Raw genomic sequence first — 18,117 nt, 5'->3', positions numbered from 1 at the left:
TATAATATTACTTAAGAAAAATCCTTAAAGTATATGTCATTGACTGTACTTAAGTATCAAAAGTAATTTTCTGATACAAAATGTACTTAGGTTTTAGAAGTAAAAGTATTAAACTGGAAGGTTGTGGGTTCAATTCCTGGCTCTGCTAGTCGATATGTGTCATTGAGCAAGACTCTTAACCCCATGTTGCAGCATATGAAACGTGTGAATGGTTGAAATGGCAGAACTGTATTGTAAAGCAGCTCATCAAGGCGAGAAAAGCTCTATATAAATATACCAACTCTTCTTCTACATCTTGTTTTATTCTGTAGTAATGAGTAACAAAGAAATGTAGCGGAGTAAAAGTAAATGTTGCTAGAAATATAAATAACAAAGTAAAGTACATATGTGGGAATGTTGTACTTAAGTACAGCAACAAAGTATTAGTACTTTGTTACATTACAACACTAGTGAAATGTGTGTCACATTGACCCCAAACATAATACATGTTATCAGCTTTTATAAAATACATTGTTTTTCGTACCAACTGTTATAAATAACAAAATTCCCTACTAAGAAATAATATATTATTAGAGGTAGATTGTTACTGATTACTACTTATTTATGAATGATAGTCAAGCGCACTAAAATGTGTTTTTATCCAAACGTTTTTCAACAAAGTTTAAATTTTTTTGATTACGTGTGTGATATCAGCCACAGAAAGAACACATTAGTCAACCTCTAATTTTAAATTGTACAAACACTGCGTCACCAAAGTTGGATACTTTGCTGTGAACATACAGAAGAACTAAGGAAAACAGTATTCAGACTCTGCTCCTTATGAGTGGAATGTTACACATAATATGATTTCTGTGTACATTTCTGTCTCATAGTGGGTCTACTTGTGTATTTTTTGTGACTATTTTAATAATCGATTTGTTGACCTAAGCTCATAATCAGCAACACATTTATCATGTGTTTATGCATGCATACATTTTTAAAAGTGTCCTATGTGAAAAGCTTTAGTTGGCTATACTGGCATGAAGAGTAATGATTGTTCAAGGTTAAATATAGGGCACAGTGCACAGAGGTTGTTTTCCACTGTATGGCCGCGTTAAATAGGGACATTATGAAACTTCATTCGACGAGTGTGCCGGGTCTCAAAATAAAACCGTAAAAATAGTGTGGGTAACATCGTGACATTCCAGAAAAATATTTGCACATATTTCATGGTGTTCCATGGTATTTCAAGATATCTGCCTATGTTAAATGCGTACTAAATGCCTGTCTGTTCATTTCAAGCAAATGCACACTTTTTAACGCACAAAAACACACACAATGCAAACACTTTTGCAAAGACATATAAGCTGTAGGGGTTAAACCACAAACAACTGAGCCAACCAATACATAGTGGAAAACAGAGAAACTGGTTAGTTGCTATAGGATTTAGTTCTTCCTTTCTAAGTGTGTATTCCCTGACATGGAGGTATTGATTTCCTGTTAAGTTGTGTGTGCGTGTGTGTGTGTGTGTGTGTGTGTGTGTGTGTGTGTAAGGTGGAGAGTGATTAGTGGGTCACTTCCTTCCTTTACCATCCATCTGGACAAGAGCAGCAGCAGCAGGATAAAGAAAAGTCTGTCAAACGAGGAGAAGGAGGAAAAGAAAGTGAAGGACAGAGCGAGATGTAAAAAATGGTGATAACGAAAGTATTGCAGTTGTCCAAACTTGCCACAGTGTTTGTTGTGAAACACTGTTAAGTACAGTCAACCCGTGAGGAGCCGTAACCGACTCTGTCAGACATGCGTGAGTATCTTCTCAGTGTCGTCGGCTGCCTCTGCCTTCTTCCCGGTAAGTAACATATTTAATCTAAAATCACATTTAAATATGTATTGTCACTTTAGAGGAATCTCCAGATTTGAGGAACTTAGCTCACCAAGGCTACTCAGTCTGTGTGTTGGGTGTTTTCTGTGCTGTTTCTTCTTTTGGACAGATTTGTTTCTCTTTTTATGTCAATTTGTTCAGAGAATGTAGAATTTGGAGAAAAAAGCATTCCATTGTGTAAATTGGTCAGACAATGATGAGTGTATGTGTGTGGTTTCTTTATCCCGCTGGATTAGTTACCTAGAGATTGACTCTAAAGACATTTATATTATATTGATATTATATATCAATAACATTTATATTTATAACATTTATATTATATAAGATATTTATATTGTCACTGTGGGACAAATAAAGGACTATTTTATCTTTATCTTATAACACACAGCAGTTTATGTTTGTTTGTTTGTTTGATCCTTAGTACAATTTCAGACTCTCATTGCCTGCAACATCTATTTCTATATACTGTGTCATAACGAGTCACCTTGCCTCATCAGGTCTCAGTGCTGAAGAATGCAGCCAGGCTGTTCTGGCCAGACGTGAAACGTTCTATGTACCAGAAGGGGGCAGTCTGTCTCTGTCTTGTGTGGTCCAGCACTGTGGAGACACCTGGACGGGGAACTGGAGGTGGCAAAATGCGACAGATGAAAGGTTCAGTACCATCAGGAACTCCGAAAGACATCATCTGACCAATGTGACGCTTTCAGCAAACGGAACCCGCCTAGTTTTGAATCTCCAGAGGGTCAACCAATTAGACGAAGGTTCCTATGGATGCAAGGTTACGTGGGGTGAAGGTTACACTGATCAGGGTCATCTGATGTACGTGAACATCACAGCAGGTATGTCCTCTTCCAACAGTACCACCATTGACCCACTTTCCTCCTCACACACAATCAACTCCTGTGCAAGAAATCCTAGCATCTTTTTGACCACAATCTAAATGTTGGCCTTCACATAATTAACTTACATTCAAATAGACACCTGGTTCTATTAGTCCAGTGAGAGCTCCATGTCTGTGGGACAGCATAAGCTCAACTGTCAAAGACACAGAATCTGTTCAAACATTAACGTCTACAAGCACATTTTTACATATTAACCCCTCCTTACTTGCTTATTACTCACTTATCAAATGATCTAATATATTTATTTGTATTTGTGTCCATTCCTCCTCTTTCATTGTGCAGCTGTTCCCTCGCAGAGGAATTTGTTGCACAGGGTTTTGGTCTGCGTCGGTGCTTTCCTTTGTCTTCCTGTCATTCTCGGACTGGCTCGTTGTGTGAGGTCAGAGGTCAAGCCTCACCCACATCCCAGGACTCAGTCCACACATGTGGCTGTACACAGAGATGAACCCGACCTGGCTCCACTGCCTCTACCCCGATGTCCAGTACAACAGAAACATAGAGCTTCCTCACACAAAGGTATATCTTTATTCTTACATTTTTCATAAAACATTACTGAAACTTCTCTTGGCCACGCGGCGGTGTAGTGGCTTGTAGTTTTCTCTTGGTTTCGGTTGCCTCCCACAGTCTGAAAGCATGCAGAGATTAATTGAATCTCCACCTGACTCATTTCCTCTTGTGGTGAGCGTTCAACTAGCTCCATTCTTACACTTTACCCCCCCCATCACAAAAAAATAGGAACTGATAGGACTTCAGAGATGCAAAAGACCACATGACCTATAGAGATATGTGCAATTTCAGGATGGAAATCTTCACGGTAGTGTCTTTCTTTTCTTTTCACAGCGAGCCCCAAGTCCCAGCAGAACACTGAGGTAAATGAAACAGAGCACCCAACAATTGTTTGTGTTTTTACACCTGGTGCACGTGAGCATTTTTCTTTTCTCCGATCATGTTCCAGGTGCTGTATGCAGATGTTTCTATGGAGGCACCAAGGCCAAAGAGAGTCGTCAGAGAGCCTCCTCAGTCGACTGTGTACTCATCGCTCAAATTTTCCTGACTGCATTTGAATTAAGTGGAGGTGAAAAGCTGTATTCTGTAGATAAATTATTTTATACTTTTTGGTGAGGTACAGTACTGCTGAGTCCTTGTTGCTTTCAGGAAACATGACGTGGACATGTGAAGTTTCTCACACGCAGGAAGCGACTACAATACATTTCAGGACTTCACCTGCATAATGTGAAACTCGATTAAAGAAGAGGACACAATTAAATACAAATTATAGTATTTTTGTACCTTTCTCCATTTGAATGCAAAAGTCTAATTTTATGGTCTGTTCATGTCATCAAAGTACTTAAGCACTGGCATAAAGAAGAGAAGGAGCAGAAGGAAGAGAAAACACATAACTGACACAAAATACAACATTTTATTTTAGAATAAATTCTCAATGGCACGTTACATAACCAAATATACATATACATGTTTAGACATCTTTTAAATTAATAGATTTTCTTTTGTCATCTTGTCTTTATTCATTTGAGTACTCTGCACTTACATTTTTACATTTTTTGACATCAATGCAAAAAAAGTTGTTTTTAATAAATTAAGCGTATTTACAGAGAAAAGGCTGCAGGGCGTTTAGGCGATACCTGCCACAAACTAGATGAGTGGAGTATTTCTATTCCTGCTTTCTTTACTCGAGGTAATCACTTGTCTGCACTAACTGTGAACAGTGTTTGTTAATTTATTAGTCATCTTCCGGTCTAGCTATAAAGAAAGGTACCACTGTATTGAGAGAAGCTTCCTGCCAAGTTAAAGTTCACCTTAATTACAAAGTTGTTGTTTTTTTTGTAATTTCGAGACCTGAGCCTTTAAACCTTGTGTGTTTAACTTCACAAACTAGAAAGTCATGAATGCACATGAAGGAGACAAGAAGGACATAGACATTGTCCCAAAGACCAACAGGTGTTGTCACAAAGAAAACATGTGTGTCTTTAACAACCTTTTCTTTTGATTTACAAACTACCACTTTGCTCCACTGACTACGGTGGCCTGGAAGAGCAAAGTATCCATTCTTATGACACACATAAGTCACTAACTGAGTGCTCAAGGTATCATTTCCGGGTCTTGTGCAGCAATTGGGACATTCCATTTCCATAAGAACTGTGGCTTTTGTTAATTTGTTTTGGTATTTGTAAAAGTGTTTCACATTTTGTAAATTTGTTTCGAGCTTTGTCAATTTGTTTGTGTATTTGTAAATTTGTTTCAAGTTTTGGAATACTGGTTTGCACTTCCAGGCCACCGTAACTGACTCCCGCCTGTGCCGTTCCAGGCTAAAGTCACTACATCGTTGAGGAGGAGAGTATATGTACCTATTGTCCTGTTGTGCTTGTACGCGTTTCAATACACTTCTAAGAGAATTTGTAACAACTAATCAAGAACAAAAAGTACAAAAAAAGAAGCTCAAAGTTCACATTCCAAGTTTTTTTTGTCCAAAGGTGGTTTGAATGTCCACTTTAACCTGAAGCATTGTTTTTTTTTGTTTTTTTTTCAAGTCATCTTCATCAGCGCATATGCCGGCAAACCTAAAAACCACAGAGACGTTCCTGTTGATAAGTTTCACCAAACATAGACCGAGATACACAGAGAAAGCTTCAGTGAGAGGTATCAGAGGGTGAAATGTTAGTTAAGTGCAACAAGTATTTTCAGCAAATGAGGGAGTTGATCGGCTACGCACAACTGTAACCAGATCCAGAATACTCTCATCCTCTCACACAGTGACAGAAAGAGAGAGAGAGAGAGGGAGAGAGAGAGAGAGATAGCATCAGTGGTTGAAAGGACTTTTGACAGATTGTAAGGCGCAGCTTTGGCTAAAAAAAATGCTAATGGTAAAATGTTTTGGCAGAGCCAACTATTGTGCCTGATGTGAGCTAATTTCCACTAACCAAGCACTTGAGTCTAGGATCTTGAAGTAAGCTCGATTCTGTGACAGTGTCGACTGAAGTTCAGCCTAACCCTAACAGCGCAGTAGACACAATGCAGCAGCTGACAAGGTTACGAAAGCTTTTTGTTCCCAAAAAAAGCATTTTTTCTTTTTTGATGCAAAGCACAAGTTCAGACCCTACAGTGGAGAATTAAGACTCCCAGTGTTGCCACCTTCAAGGTTTTCCTACTGTTAATCTACAGTATGTGAAGTTCCTGTAAATGACTGTGACTGTGTACTTTATTTAGGCAAAAGAGGAACGGTTGCGAGACGTACCACTCGAGGTCAAAGGCAAGAGGAACAAACGTTTTGTTTTCCGATGACTCTTTAAAGGCTGGATCACTCAGCAGTCCACTTACGATGAGTAAGTCCTGTGTTACCGCTCGTCTCTCTCCATTAAACAAGACGCTTGAGAAGAAGCTGAGGCACGGACTAGCTGAGCTTGTGCCATCACAGTATTACAGCCATGCCGTAACGTAAATATGATGTGAATAATTAACAACTGAGATGCAGCATCTTGTAACATTGAATCATTTTCTGCCACTGAAATTTGGTTCAAAGAAAATCAGCTGTTCCTCCTCCCTATACACTCACAGTATTGTTGCAGTTTGTGATAATGTCAGATTATCCTTGGCTTTAGGGAAGAGGTTCTACAGTGATTATGTGGTTGTTGCCATGATTTCATACATTTTTGAAACTATTATTATTTCTGCAGCTCCATCAGCCGGTGTTGTCCCTTTGTTGTGCAAGTTTGTTCCGCAAAGCTACTCGGACTAAAAAAAAAAAGTGAACAGAGAGGCATAGAATTATTAATACTTTATGGCAGGAAACACTTAAAATTCTCAAAATGTGTCAGAAAGTGCTCCCCAGAAAAATGTCAAATTTAAGACTTACAGCTGTAGATGAGTGGCTTATTTTGTCAAAGCGGAACTTCAAGTTTGACCTTGGTGACATCTTATTTTTCCCATCTGTAACGCAAGAAGGAAATGGACAGGAAAGGAAAGAAAATCTCCATTACAGATAACACATCTACAGTATGTGTGATTTAGTCTGACTTGTGTTGATTGTGTTTCTGTTTGAGAATAAAACGTTTACCTGTCGGACTGCGGCACATAATGACAGGAGTACCTGATCCCTGGCTGTCCACACTAAGCGAAGGGCTAAAGGCAGAGGAGGAAGCTATAGAGGGGTGACTAACCTAAGAGAATAAGAGAGAAGAGAAAAGCACAGATTTAACACAAACGAAAAGGTGGAGGAGGAAAATAAGTGACGTGTCTCTAAGTCGGAGTCATTGAAGGATCAGGAGGACGTTATTTTAATCACCAAGGTTAAACTTTCTGGGCTGCAGTTCGCTTTACTATATTTTCTATGTATCTATATATAAGTTGTATATATAATAAATGTCCTCATCTTACTGGCATAGGAACAATAACTTCTAACAATAAACATGAATTACTAAAATCCATATTTCTATTTAAGGAAAGGAAATACCAAATTAGACAGCAAGACAACAATTCCCATGATCCTTCGCTGCATCCCAACATTTGACTGATAGCCCTCTAGTGGCAGAAGTGACATATTTTGCATTTAAAGACCTTTTACAGTGAACTAATGGATTTTTGAAGCATTTGTCAAGCATAATAAGTTTCTTTTCATTCATTATATCACTTCCTCCCTTTACGTATCAGTTGTTTACCTCACTGCTGCATCATGCACGAAAAAACATACTTGAACCATTTTCTCTGCTCCTTAATAATACGCTAGACAACTTAAACACACTGAACTAGTTCTCGCAACAGAGAATAAGAAAATGGAGAGGCAGGGTCTTTAGATGCACAGCAAGTGTAATCATTATAATCAATGCGCTGACATTCAACCCTCTCTATTAGACAGCTCTAATTACAGACTCCTTCATCGGTGAAAGCTGTGAAAGACAACCGCATGCTCATTTAAGAACATGTTGCCAGTTCTGCTCTCTCCACTTGTTGCCAAACAATCAGCGTCTCCATTTACTTTTAGAAATACACGCTCACTACGCCGTACGCTTGTCGTTAACAAACTTGAATGTTGTACTCACTGGGTCCAGTTCTTCCAGAGCTTCTGTTTCACCTGTGGTGCTGCTGAAGCTGCTGGTGCTGGACGAAGAACGAGATATGTTTGGCCGACCGCCACTGCACTCCTTCATCTTCATAAACGGCCTGTGGTGGAAAGAGAAGCAGGGATCAGACCATGTGGACATGATTCTCATAAAGATCTACATTGTTAACTTTGACTTTGGGTGAATAACTGAGATGATCTCCATGAAAAAACAAACAAAAAAAAAGAACTTTGGCCTCACCTCTCTTTGTTGGGGCAGATCTCAGGCGAGCTGGGATTAGATGTCTCTGATCTCACTTCTTGGGACAATGGGCAGGTCTCTGCAGGCTTTTGGTCACTGCAGATAAACGAGACGCCTTAGTAATAACACCACCAAGACTTTCTGGGCCCCAGCTATCTTCAGTTAAACAATGATAGAGACCAGGACGTTACACAGTGAGACCAACCTGCGTGTGTGTTTGTCTGTGGGTATTTCTGTGCTGGAGTGCAGGCGAGGGAAGAGGCCTGACCGCCGCTTCACTGGACTCTTCAGAGGAGACTTGCCTGGCAACACGGGAGGCTGAAGATCACATGAAAGAATGAGGTTTTGAGTTATATACAATTTCATCAAATGGAAGACCCCTCAGTTCACCGATCCTTTTTCCCCCAAATGTGTTCCATGAGGTGGCTTTTGTATAGCAGGATACCAGGAAGGATATTTCACAACCGCACTCTCTCTGGCATTTTCCCCTTCTTCTTTGTTGATTTATGCATCACATATACAAGTGTGGAGCTGTTCCCGCCTAAGCATACATAAAAGGATTATACTTATTATTACTTATGTAAATATTTTAAATTTTATACTCCCAAATGTTACAAGTGGCACTTTAATGAATGCTGCTCGTCATACACTGCTGATGGAGGGACGCCAAGTCTTTGTTCTTTGCCAAGCTGTATTCAGTCCAGCTGTGGCTATTATGAAGCTTCATTTTCTACTTTTGTTTTTTGTTTTTTTTTTTGCACTAAAATTCCACTCCCTGTGTGTGTGCTTGGGTTTTCTCAGGGTTCTCTGGTTTCCTCCCACAGTCCAAAAACAGAGAGATTTGGGGATTAGGCAAATTGGACACTCGAAACTGACCGTAGGTGTGAGTGTGAGAGTGAATGGTTGTTTGTCTCTGGTAAACTGTCCAGGGTGTACCCCACCTTTTCACCCTATGTCAGCTGGGATTGTCACCAGCACACCCTGCGACCCTCATGTGGAGGATAAAGTGGCAGAAGATAAGATGAACGAGTGTTGTTCCAATTTTTTAAAACTATGGACAAGAGAAATGAGCCACCAAACCTTTTTCAGCAGAGATTGGAGATCGTGAGTATGATTGAAGATTGAACATATAAAGTCATCCCCACCAAAAAGTTATCTTCCTCATTTCTCACTCCATCCCACTGTTGATACCACTCACATTAAAAGTGCTCTTTGTGCATTCGCTGGTGCTCTGCGGCAGTCCTCCGCCACTTAGGCTGGCCGGTACTCCACCTCCTACCCCGGGGCTTCTGTGACGCTGTGACCCAACCATGGTCTCCATGGAGTGGCTCCTGACACGCATTGCTCTCTGGACCAGAAAGATAAAACAGAGAAACGGTGGATGAGGGAGAAAGAGGAGTGCAGAGTAAAGGAAGCCGATGCAGGTCATTGGTAAAAGTATATGTGGAGGGACAGCAACGTAAGAGAAGTTACATTTTAAAAAGCATTACAGATGCCACCACCAGGGAGTGCAATTCTCCAAGAAACAAGTGAGCTGGAGTGCATGGATACATATGCTCTTGTAATACCATGTATTTTAATGAATTGTTTTCAATAAGCTAATTGATCTCAATGCTAATAGCAATTTTGGTGAATCCACAATCATTTCCAAATCCCATGTCAAATTATATTCCAATTTCAACAGATGTTTTTAAATGTTAATATGTTTTGTTTCTGCTGTCGATGCAGCATTCATTCTTTTCAGTTTTAAAGCAGAAACACAAAAATGTCATAAAAATATAAGTTTATTGATCCAATGGCAATTTCATGGTGCATTTTACAGCAGTACAGACAGGTAATACACAGTAACTGCCATGAGAACAATGAGAACAGCACCCCCTGGGACTGACTGAAGGAAATGCAAAGTAGCTGTCCATAATGCCTGCAAAGAGAACCAAATTATCACATCAAAATCACACATTTGTCTCTGAAACTTCCAAAGATCAAAGAGAAGATTGCAGTGCTATGACATAACATCCATTTCTTTTCTTCAGTTGTGGACAAAAAAAAAGTGAAGGCACAGTGAATGATGGGAACAAAAGAGTGAGATGACAAAATGAAGAAGAAATATTCACAATAGCAATTTGTCACACATTTACTTTGTGACAAGTGAGAAAATGATGCACATTTTTGAGGTGAAATAAATGTCATGAGCTAAAGGAAGTTTTATTCTGGCTCTCTTTCATTTTTGTCAGGGGTCATATTCACCTTGAAAGACTCTAGGAGTCCCCCGTGTCCGCCATTCTCCAGCTTGTCCTCGTCTCCTGCCTGGCCCAGGCCCAGTGTGGCCTGACTCTGCCTGTGCAGCTCATCATGGAGGTTGTCAAGCAGCGCCGCTCGCGTTCGCCCCTGAAATCAATTCGCACACATGAAAATGAAACCCATGTAGGGACATGATTGGGATGTTGATTATGATGGTGATTACAGATGATGCTGAACAGCGATTGGTAGCATGCTGTGGTGTTTTGAGTGCGACTGCGTGAGTAAGTGTCACCTCCAGTTTGGCGAATTTGTCAGATTTGTAGCAGGCATTTTCAGCATTGATCAACTTTGTCAGCAGGAAGTCTCGGAACTCAGGACCCTGGAGGGAGAGAACAGGAGAGGGAGGGAGAGAGGTGGAGTTGAGGAACAATGGGAGTGGAGGGCAGTGACGAAGAAAGGACAAGGTGACCTTTATCAACATCATACAGATTATATTTTTGCAGCACCATGTGTTTAATCACACGCATCAGTAAGAGGAAACAAAAAATTCCCATCGCCTCAGGTTCTGTTCTCTCTGATAGCACTAATACAATGCAAATGTTATCTATGTAGCCAGTGATACATATTTTTCTATAACTCTTTCTGAAATGCAAGAAAAAAAGGACAGGTACATGTAGAGTCGTGGACACACTGTAGTCTGTTTTAAACCATATCTCATTAAATATCCAATGTTTGGTGGGATCTGATCATTTCTGTCTACTGCAGGTAAATGTGGTGGCCTTCGCATACAGGATTGTTGTGTTTGCTTAATACGCTTCCTGTCAAAGGCCCTTGCCTCAAGTACAATTTTTCATTTATTTTATGATTATTATTATACACCCATCAAACATACTTACGGGCAGTCTATACTATTTCTGTCAATTAACCCCTCGCAAAATATTTCATTCTGGACCTTTAAGTAGCCAGATTTCCTATTCAGTCATATTTTTCTCCAACTCTACCTGATCTTGAAATGCAAGTTTTAGAGGACCGTTTTTTTACATCTTTGTCCTGCTAAAGTGTGAGATGGGTGACCATGTGGGAATGATTCAAAACAATAATCAGTATTTCAGCTGAGACATTGAAGTTGAAAAGTCTGGACTACAGGTCATTTTTAATTCAAGTGGAGACTCAACTCTGTCACTCACCTTCTTGAAGACTGCTGGGTTTGGGAGAAGCGGTCCAAAAGGAGGTACGTCCTCCCTCGCAGTTACAGACACCTTTACAGATGAAAGGAGTGAGTCAGGAGCTCTCAGGTTTAATGCTGGAGGAACACTTGTCATCACCAGTGTTAAATGATTCATCATAAACATTTTTTTATGTCTTTTTTGCCCAGTGAGATCTGTGTGGACTTTGCTGACAGGACCACTGTCTCAATAGTCAAGGCTGCATCCTTGCAGTCATTTGTGCTGTGCCAGTTTTAATAGTCTTTTTATTATTATTTATTATTTTTGATGGATTTTATTATAAGTAATACTAGAGTAAATGCATCAACACATGTGTTGACGCGTGTGATGTATCAAATGTTACTAACCGAGCATGAGGATTTACAGGCAAAACGTATCAATGCACAGATTTCTGATTTACAACAACAGGTCAAATACACCTGGTTAAGCTTCTTATTCTTTTTAATCCGGAATTAACCTGGACCTGATTAAACAATATGGAGAATTAGTTGAAATGACTCGGTGACAACTGGGACAGCCCACGATAAGGTGCTGTGACGCATTTTGACAACATCCAGGCGACGCATGCACACTTGACTATTGAGACACTGTCCACTGTCCCTTTCTCACAGAGTTACTTCATTTCTGTCATTCACGGTTGTTGCAGAGCATCATGCTGCACAAGCACAGTTATTTCCTCACACTGGTCAGGGTCTCTACCTTGTACGTTGTGTTTTCTGTACATGGGTTCTCAGCCTGCACCAGCACATAAGCATGCAAGAAGTTGGAGGCAATCATGTCTGGGACAAACGGCGTGGGCCCTTCCTGGAAGACCGCGGCCACAATGTCATTTCCTATGTGCCTTTTCCTCTGGAGCTGAGGAAGCAGAAGAGAAAATATTTATGAGTGGGTCAGCAGATTTCATTCTGTGGTTGTGGAGCATAGTTTGTCTTCTCTGACACATAAACCAGCAGGGATGGTTTTTTTTTTTTATGTTTCTAAGTGGGATTTTAGTGGCTTATAAAAAACAGTTGATTTAAAACAGCAATTTGACAAGACAGATTGTCATGTATTGATATGTTTGAGTCACTGCAGCTGTGCCTTTGTTGTAACACTGATAAATCCAGCGTTAACGTGATGCACCTGCTGGACGTCTCCCTCGGTGTAGGGTAGCTTGGTAGAAACGTGGAACATAATCTCTCTCTGTCTGAAGACAGTGTAGACAGATTCAGACCCCGTCTGTCCGTGGGATACGTCCAAGCCACCGCGAAACCTGTCAAAATACCAAATCATGAGTGTCATGTTATCTGTGTCTCCATACTTCAGTGATAAGATTTCATTTTCATTTAAACAACAATTTAAAGCTTCTTCTATAGTTAATACTTACAAGTTGTTACGACAAATGCACTATCCATGTCTCTTAATCGTGATTGTGTGGCACTTTATTTCTGTAGTATCTTTTTCTCTTGGCAGTTTATCTTCACTTTATGCTTTTACATTACATTACATGTCATTTAGCAGCTTTTATCCAAAGCGACCCACAATAAGTGCATTTCAACATTTGGGTACAAACAAGAGCTAGAAGTAAGTAAGTGCTTCAAATATGCCAAACTAAGGCCAATAACAATGCACTTCATATCCTTGTGCAGCCCTTTTCTCTTCTTCATGTTCATACTTTTCTGCTATTCACTCACCCTTTAAAGTCCTGAAGGTCAATGTTTTCACCCAGTATGCTGAGAAACTCCTTGAAAGCTGGCGTCTCCTCATTGTTTCCAAACAGCTCTTCCTCTGACGTCTGAGAGAAAGTGACGAGGGTAGTGGTGGAGAACGACAAACAAATTGGACAGAAAGGTATTTAGATCAGATGGTGTATGTGTGTGTGAAACATGCAAAACACTGACATTAACATTGCTCACCTGCCCACACTTTTGGTAGATGACTCCAAATTTGAAGGTGTTGTTCACCTCGTGTTCGTCGTAAGCCACTATCAACTGGGATCCCTGTGCATTAACAAAAACAATGACATGTTACAGGCTTGCTGTTTGCTAGAGTAGATAGAAAAACATGTTTTCCTCCTCCACATAATGTCCCCAGGGCAGGTGTATTGGGCCCTTGTTACGAAGGGCTGACATGTGACAAACTGTCACGGCCCCCAGCGAGGGCAGTGCTCCTGTCACTGCCTCTTGCAGACAGAGACAAAAATGTCCTTTGCTCAGGCACAGACCGAAATCTTGCTCCATCGCACTACGCCACACCACGGGGCTCGCTGGAGGAGGAGCAGGTCTATCATTTCCGTTTTAGAAACTTGTTGTTGACCGTTTTTGAACAGTGTACTTATGAAGGAACAGGGCAATGTTGGTGCAGTGAGGGGGGGATGAGGGAGGATAAATGTGAGAAGTCATGCTCTATTTCTTCTGATATGGAGACACAGGAGGCTGGAAAGTTAATGAAGGCTGGTAAGCTCAAGTGATTCCTGGTCTGCTCCTGCATAACCTTTATTTTGGTGTTGTGCAAAGAAGTAATGGTAAATTCACTCTGCTTTCTCAGGACTGACTTTCTGTTCCAAATGTCTGCACGGAGACTGGACAAAAAAAAGATTTTGGTACAATCTGCACCTGCGGCATGGATTGAGCTCCAGAAGGAGTTAATCTCACTTAATGCTTCTTAACTAAAGAATTAAAGAAGCGGAGGCATTTTCCCTGAGATGTCACAGTTTTTGTGCTGGTTATGAAATTGAATTCCTTAAATGTTTATTTATGTATTCATTTATTTATTTAGTCTTCGGCTGTCTTTTATGCCTGCAACGTGATGTTTTATTTATGCTGCTCCCCTTCTTGGCCAGGTTTCTAAATCTCACTGGGACCTTTTCCAGGTTAAAACGATAAAACCACATAAAATAAAATGCAATAATCCTGGTATAAAACTGAACACTGCTTCAGGTAATGTTTTTTTATTTTTTTTAAATGACCTTGATCAAGGTTGTTATACAATTGTGACAAATAAACAGCATTTTTGGAAACAGAAATCCCTTTTAACTCTCCGCCTGTTAACAGAAGCAGACGCAGAGACATACTGAGTTAAACTCACCCGTGGGTACAGGACTGGATTGAACTTTAGCCCCGTGGCATCGTCACACAGAAGCTGAAAGAAAAAAAAGAAAGATACTTGTTGTAATTGATTGATATCATTTAAAATGTATAGACTGGAAACTTCATCTGCTGTATGGCTCAGAAAGGGAAAGATGCCATTTGGTAATGCACCAAAATTTACTGTCTAAAAATCATAAAGACACATTTCCATCCACGACAGGATAAATCAGTGACATGTCTTTTGTCAAGTACAAAATGGGGCTTGTAATGACTTATAATGTTGGACGTCAGGCATAGTGTATATCAGTGAACATTAAACATGTTGGACAGGTTGATGGTCTCTAATAAATAAGAATATGTTGGATAAATAATAAAAAAAAAAAAAATACAATAGCAATAACAGACAATTTACAGTTCAGACAGAAGTGTGATAGCAGCCATGATTCTCCAGTAACCATGTTACTTGCACTTGTTACTGTGTTCCATGTTTGAGATGCTAGAAAGGAAATTACAGCTACGTCCAAATGCACTTTTCCCCAAGGGGACAGAACAATCTCCTCATGAACTCTGGTTGACCTGTTTGAGTTCTTTTTAATAAATTCTTGCAGTGAAAGTGGAGCTAGACCATGAACAGATTACACAGTTTATTAGTTCATGTTTTTTCAGGATCAGAGAGTGATGGTAAGTTTTGGGTTACTAAAAACCTAAAACCTTTAGAGCTTGTTGGTTTGTCGTTTCAACAGACCATTTAAAATGATGTTTCTTATTTAGAGTCAAGCAAAGGGCTGCAAAAATCCATCTACTTGTGGATTAGCATACAATTAAATTATAAAATGTCTTTCACTTAAATGTAAATAGATTCTGGTTTCTTTGTTGGTCTATGACAATTGAATGGATTTTGGGAAAGACCAACTGACATTTTCCACCATTTTGTGAAATGTTGAGGTATAATCAACCAATGAATAATGAATCGAGAATGAATATAGTCATTGTTTGAAGATACAGCCTCTTTAGAATCTTTTGAATCAATTTAAACACAGAAATGCACAAGGTGAAAATGCCAAATATATTGGGTTACTTTTTTCTCACTTCATTGGTTTGTCTTAATTTACTTGTAGTCGCCCTACAATATGTGCACATTTATTATATTCAGTTTGCTTTGCTATCAACTGTGATATCTTGTGCTGAATTATGGTTTTTAAAAATCATCAGTTACTGCTGGGAACAAAGTATGGAGTCAGTAAGCTGCTAAAAAATATATCTGTCTTCCTCCAGCTCCTCCTTGAGCCATTACAATACAGTATGTCATCCACTTACAGTTCCCATTATCTTTGTTCAGTATATCATGCTCGTGTAAGACACATTACCTTGGCAATCTGAGGCACACTGGGCAGCTGGTTGATGCCGGCTAAAGAAATCCTGTCATGGACTGTTTTGGCCCTCGACCTGCAACAGCAGTGAGAGATTTGTTTCAACAACACACCGAGAAAGAAAAAACTGCAGCAAATGATGGCTGATTAATACCAAGTGTAGAATAATGCTGTCAACAGAACCAACATCATCACTGTCAGCTGCCAAAGGGAAGATTAGCCATCACCTGGCTACAGTCTCCTCCTCGGTGCCAACAGTAGCCAATAAAAAAGAGATTTTCTTCATTCTTTTAGTCGGCTCTTCATTAAAATGTCACCGGCTGTGATAATTGCAGGAAAGTTGTCCACGACAGAACCACGTGTCTGTCCTCAGTAAGCCATGACACAAAGCACTACAGTAACATTTGCTATTCATCAAATATTAGGTGGATTGTCATGAAATTAATATCATACTGATTTGCCTTGGGGGAGGGGGGGAGCCAATCCAAGTCTCCAACTGTCAGGGGTTCAATTCCAGGCACCTCTAGACTACATGCTGATGTGTCCCTTGGCAAGACACTTGACGACTGTGCTGGCAGCATGTGAATGGGTAGATGTGTGACTGAATGTAGATGCACTGAATGAATGTGTGAGTGAATGGTGAAACTGTGAGTGGAAAGCAGTTTTCGAGTGGTCATCAAGACAAGAAAGGAACAACATAAATACAGACCATTAACAAGTTGGACAAGTTCATTGTGACTGCAGTGATTTGCTTATGTTTAAACTAGTGCCACCAATAATCTGTGCTGGAAAAACAACAAAAAATCTTTTAAATGAAAATGCTGCTGTAAAAATATTTCTGTCAGCGTTATTTGATTTGATCCCCTAACTTCTCATGTAGATGGACTGCCTTTTTTTATATTTTTCAAATAGTGCACTTTGGTTTAAACACTAAACCAACAGGGGGACACTCAAGATAAATGAAATAATATGTTGTTTATCATGTTAGACACATAATGACAGTGTATTTCTCTCATTGTACCTGAGCATGATGCGTAAGAACTCTTGCGCTTCGGCCTCCTCGTGCTTTAGAGACAAGATGAGGTTGCCGATGCTGCTGCCAGTGCAGTAGTAGTTCATGTGCTCCTGGATTTACGAGCATAGGAGAGAAGGTGTTGGACATAAGGTCAAACACAACAGCCGTCCACATATTAATAAAAAGCACACTAACCTTGCCGAGGAAGTGTTTGCGGTAGGCACGCGCCGTGCTGTTGCACTCCAGGCGATAAGTGTGCCCCCCACCAGGGCTCATCCCATCTTCTCTGTCCTCTTCCTCACAGAAACTGGACTCTGAGGAGGAGGGGGTCCCAGCTGGTGCCTCCACATCCTCAATCCAATAACCTCCAAACTGAGGCAGGATAACCTGTGGATATGGACCACCCTTCTCCAGGACCTGGTGCCAGAGAGGCCAAGGGAGGCAGACCAAAATGAGCCAAAATGAAATAAATAAATAAGAGCTGTGAGACATTCATTGAAAAGATAGCTCAGGTTTTTGACATGTGGCTGCGTGAGGCAATGACACCTTTTGGCACTCTTCCTCACTGATAGAACGGCTGCCACCCGGGAGTGAAGAACATCTGATTTTAGCCTCTGAACAAAAGTTTCACATAACACAATCTACACCTGCTTAAGTCTATCTTAGAGCATATGTTTTATCTCCTCATCTGACTTCCTTTTCTGGCTAGAAAACAATGTTTGTCAACTGCTCACTCCATAACTTGGTTAAATCCAAACAAATGATTTCAAACACCAGTCAGACTAACAATTGTGAACTTAGTGATGGACGCAGCATGTGATGTAAAATTACACATATTCTCTATGGACTTTGGTGCAGGGAGCAGTTTGTATACAAACTTGTCTTCTCTCGCTTGAAAAGGGATGTCTATTTGTGAAGTAAACATTATTCTTAAGGTAACCTAGCCCCAAGCAGGTGTAGATTTTTATCAGGTCAGCCTTTTGTTAAGTAGCTAAAATCAGTTTTCCCTGCTGTCCCTGCTGGCAGCCATGTTATCAGTGAGTGTCCAGGTCCCAGGCTGCTTCACCGAAACGGCAGCACATTCGGCGAAGTCAGTGTTGACAATGCGTCAATACCTCATGA

At 40.2% G+C, this 18,117-nt stretch overlaps 2 protein-coding genes across 5 annotated transcripts in view; one reads left to right on the top strand and one right to left on the bottom strand.

Moving 5' to 3' along the window:
• The first annotated feature begins 1,523 nt into the window (after window positions 1–1,523).
• si:dkey-52l18.4 (uncharacterized protein LOC560708 homolog) lies at window positions 1,524–4,041 on the top strand. Its single transcript, XM_044032009.1, has 5 exons — window positions 1,524–1,825; window positions 2,356–2,697; window positions 3,043–3,276; window positions 3,601–3,629; window positions 3,716–4,041. The coding sequence occupies exons 1-5, from the start codon at window positions 1,777–1,779 to the stop codon at window positions 3,812–3,814; spliced, it is 753 nt and encodes a 250-aa protein (XP_043887944.1). The 5' UTR covers window positions 1,524–1,776; the 3' UTR covers window positions 3,815–4,041.
• A 120-nt stretch (window positions 4,042–4,161) lies between these two features.
• LOC122773368 (rap1 GTPase-activating protein 2-like) overlaps window positions 4,162–18,117 on the bottom strand; it is an 81,469-nt gene continuing 67,513 nt past the window's right edge. For all 4 annotated transcript variants that reach the window (XM_044032003.1, XM_044032001.1, XM_044031999.1 and 1 more), the window contains 18 exons: window positions 17,191–17,412; window positions 17,002–17,105; window positions 15,978–16,056; window positions 14,609–14,662; window positions 13,438–13,521; window positions 13,216–13,316; window positions 12,665–12,794; window positions 12,242–12,397; window positions 11,504–11,575; window positions 10,609–10,695; window positions 10,323–10,463; window positions 9,274–9,423; window positions 8,281–8,393; window positions 8,076–8,171; window positions 7,815–7,935; window positions 6,833–6,935; window positions 6,632–6,705; window positions 4,162–6,510 (listed from right to left, as the gene is read on the bottom strand). In XM_044032003.1, coding sequence (XP_043887938.1) covers window positions 6,502–6,510; window positions 6,632–6,705; window positions 6,833–6,935; window positions 7,815–7,935; window positions 8,076–8,171; window positions 8,281–8,393; window positions 9,274–9,423; window positions 10,323–10,463; window positions 10,609–10,695; window positions 11,504–11,575; window positions 12,242–12,397; window positions 12,665–12,794; window positions 13,216–13,316; window positions 13,438–13,521; window positions 14,609–14,662; window positions 15,978–16,056; window positions 17,002–17,105; window positions 17,191–17,412 — 1,896 coding nt within the window. In that variant the 3' untranslated portion in view covers window positions 4,162–6,501. The remainder of the gene's footprint in view (window positions 6,511–6,631; window positions 6,706–6,832; window positions 6,936–7,814; window positions 7,936–8,075; window positions 8,172–8,280; window positions 8,394–9,273; window positions 9,424–10,322; window positions 10,464–10,608; window positions 10,696–11,503; window positions 11,576–12,241; window positions 12,398–12,664; window positions 12,795–13,215; window positions 13,317–13,437; window positions 13,522–14,608; window positions 14,663–15,977; window positions 16,057–17,001; window positions 17,106–17,190; window positions 17,413–18,117) is intronic.

The sequence above is a fragment of the Solea senegalensis genome, linkage group LG8, assembly GCF_019176455.1.
Source record: "Solea senegalensis isolate Sse05_10M linkage group LG8, IFAPA_SoseM_1, whole genome shotgun sequence".
Lineage (NCBI taxonomy): Eukaryota > Metazoa > Chordata > Actinopteri > Pleuronectiformes > Soleidae > Solea > Solea senegalensis.
Note: the sequence above shows the minus strand (reverse complement) of the source record. Positions and strands in the feature narration are given on the sequence as shown.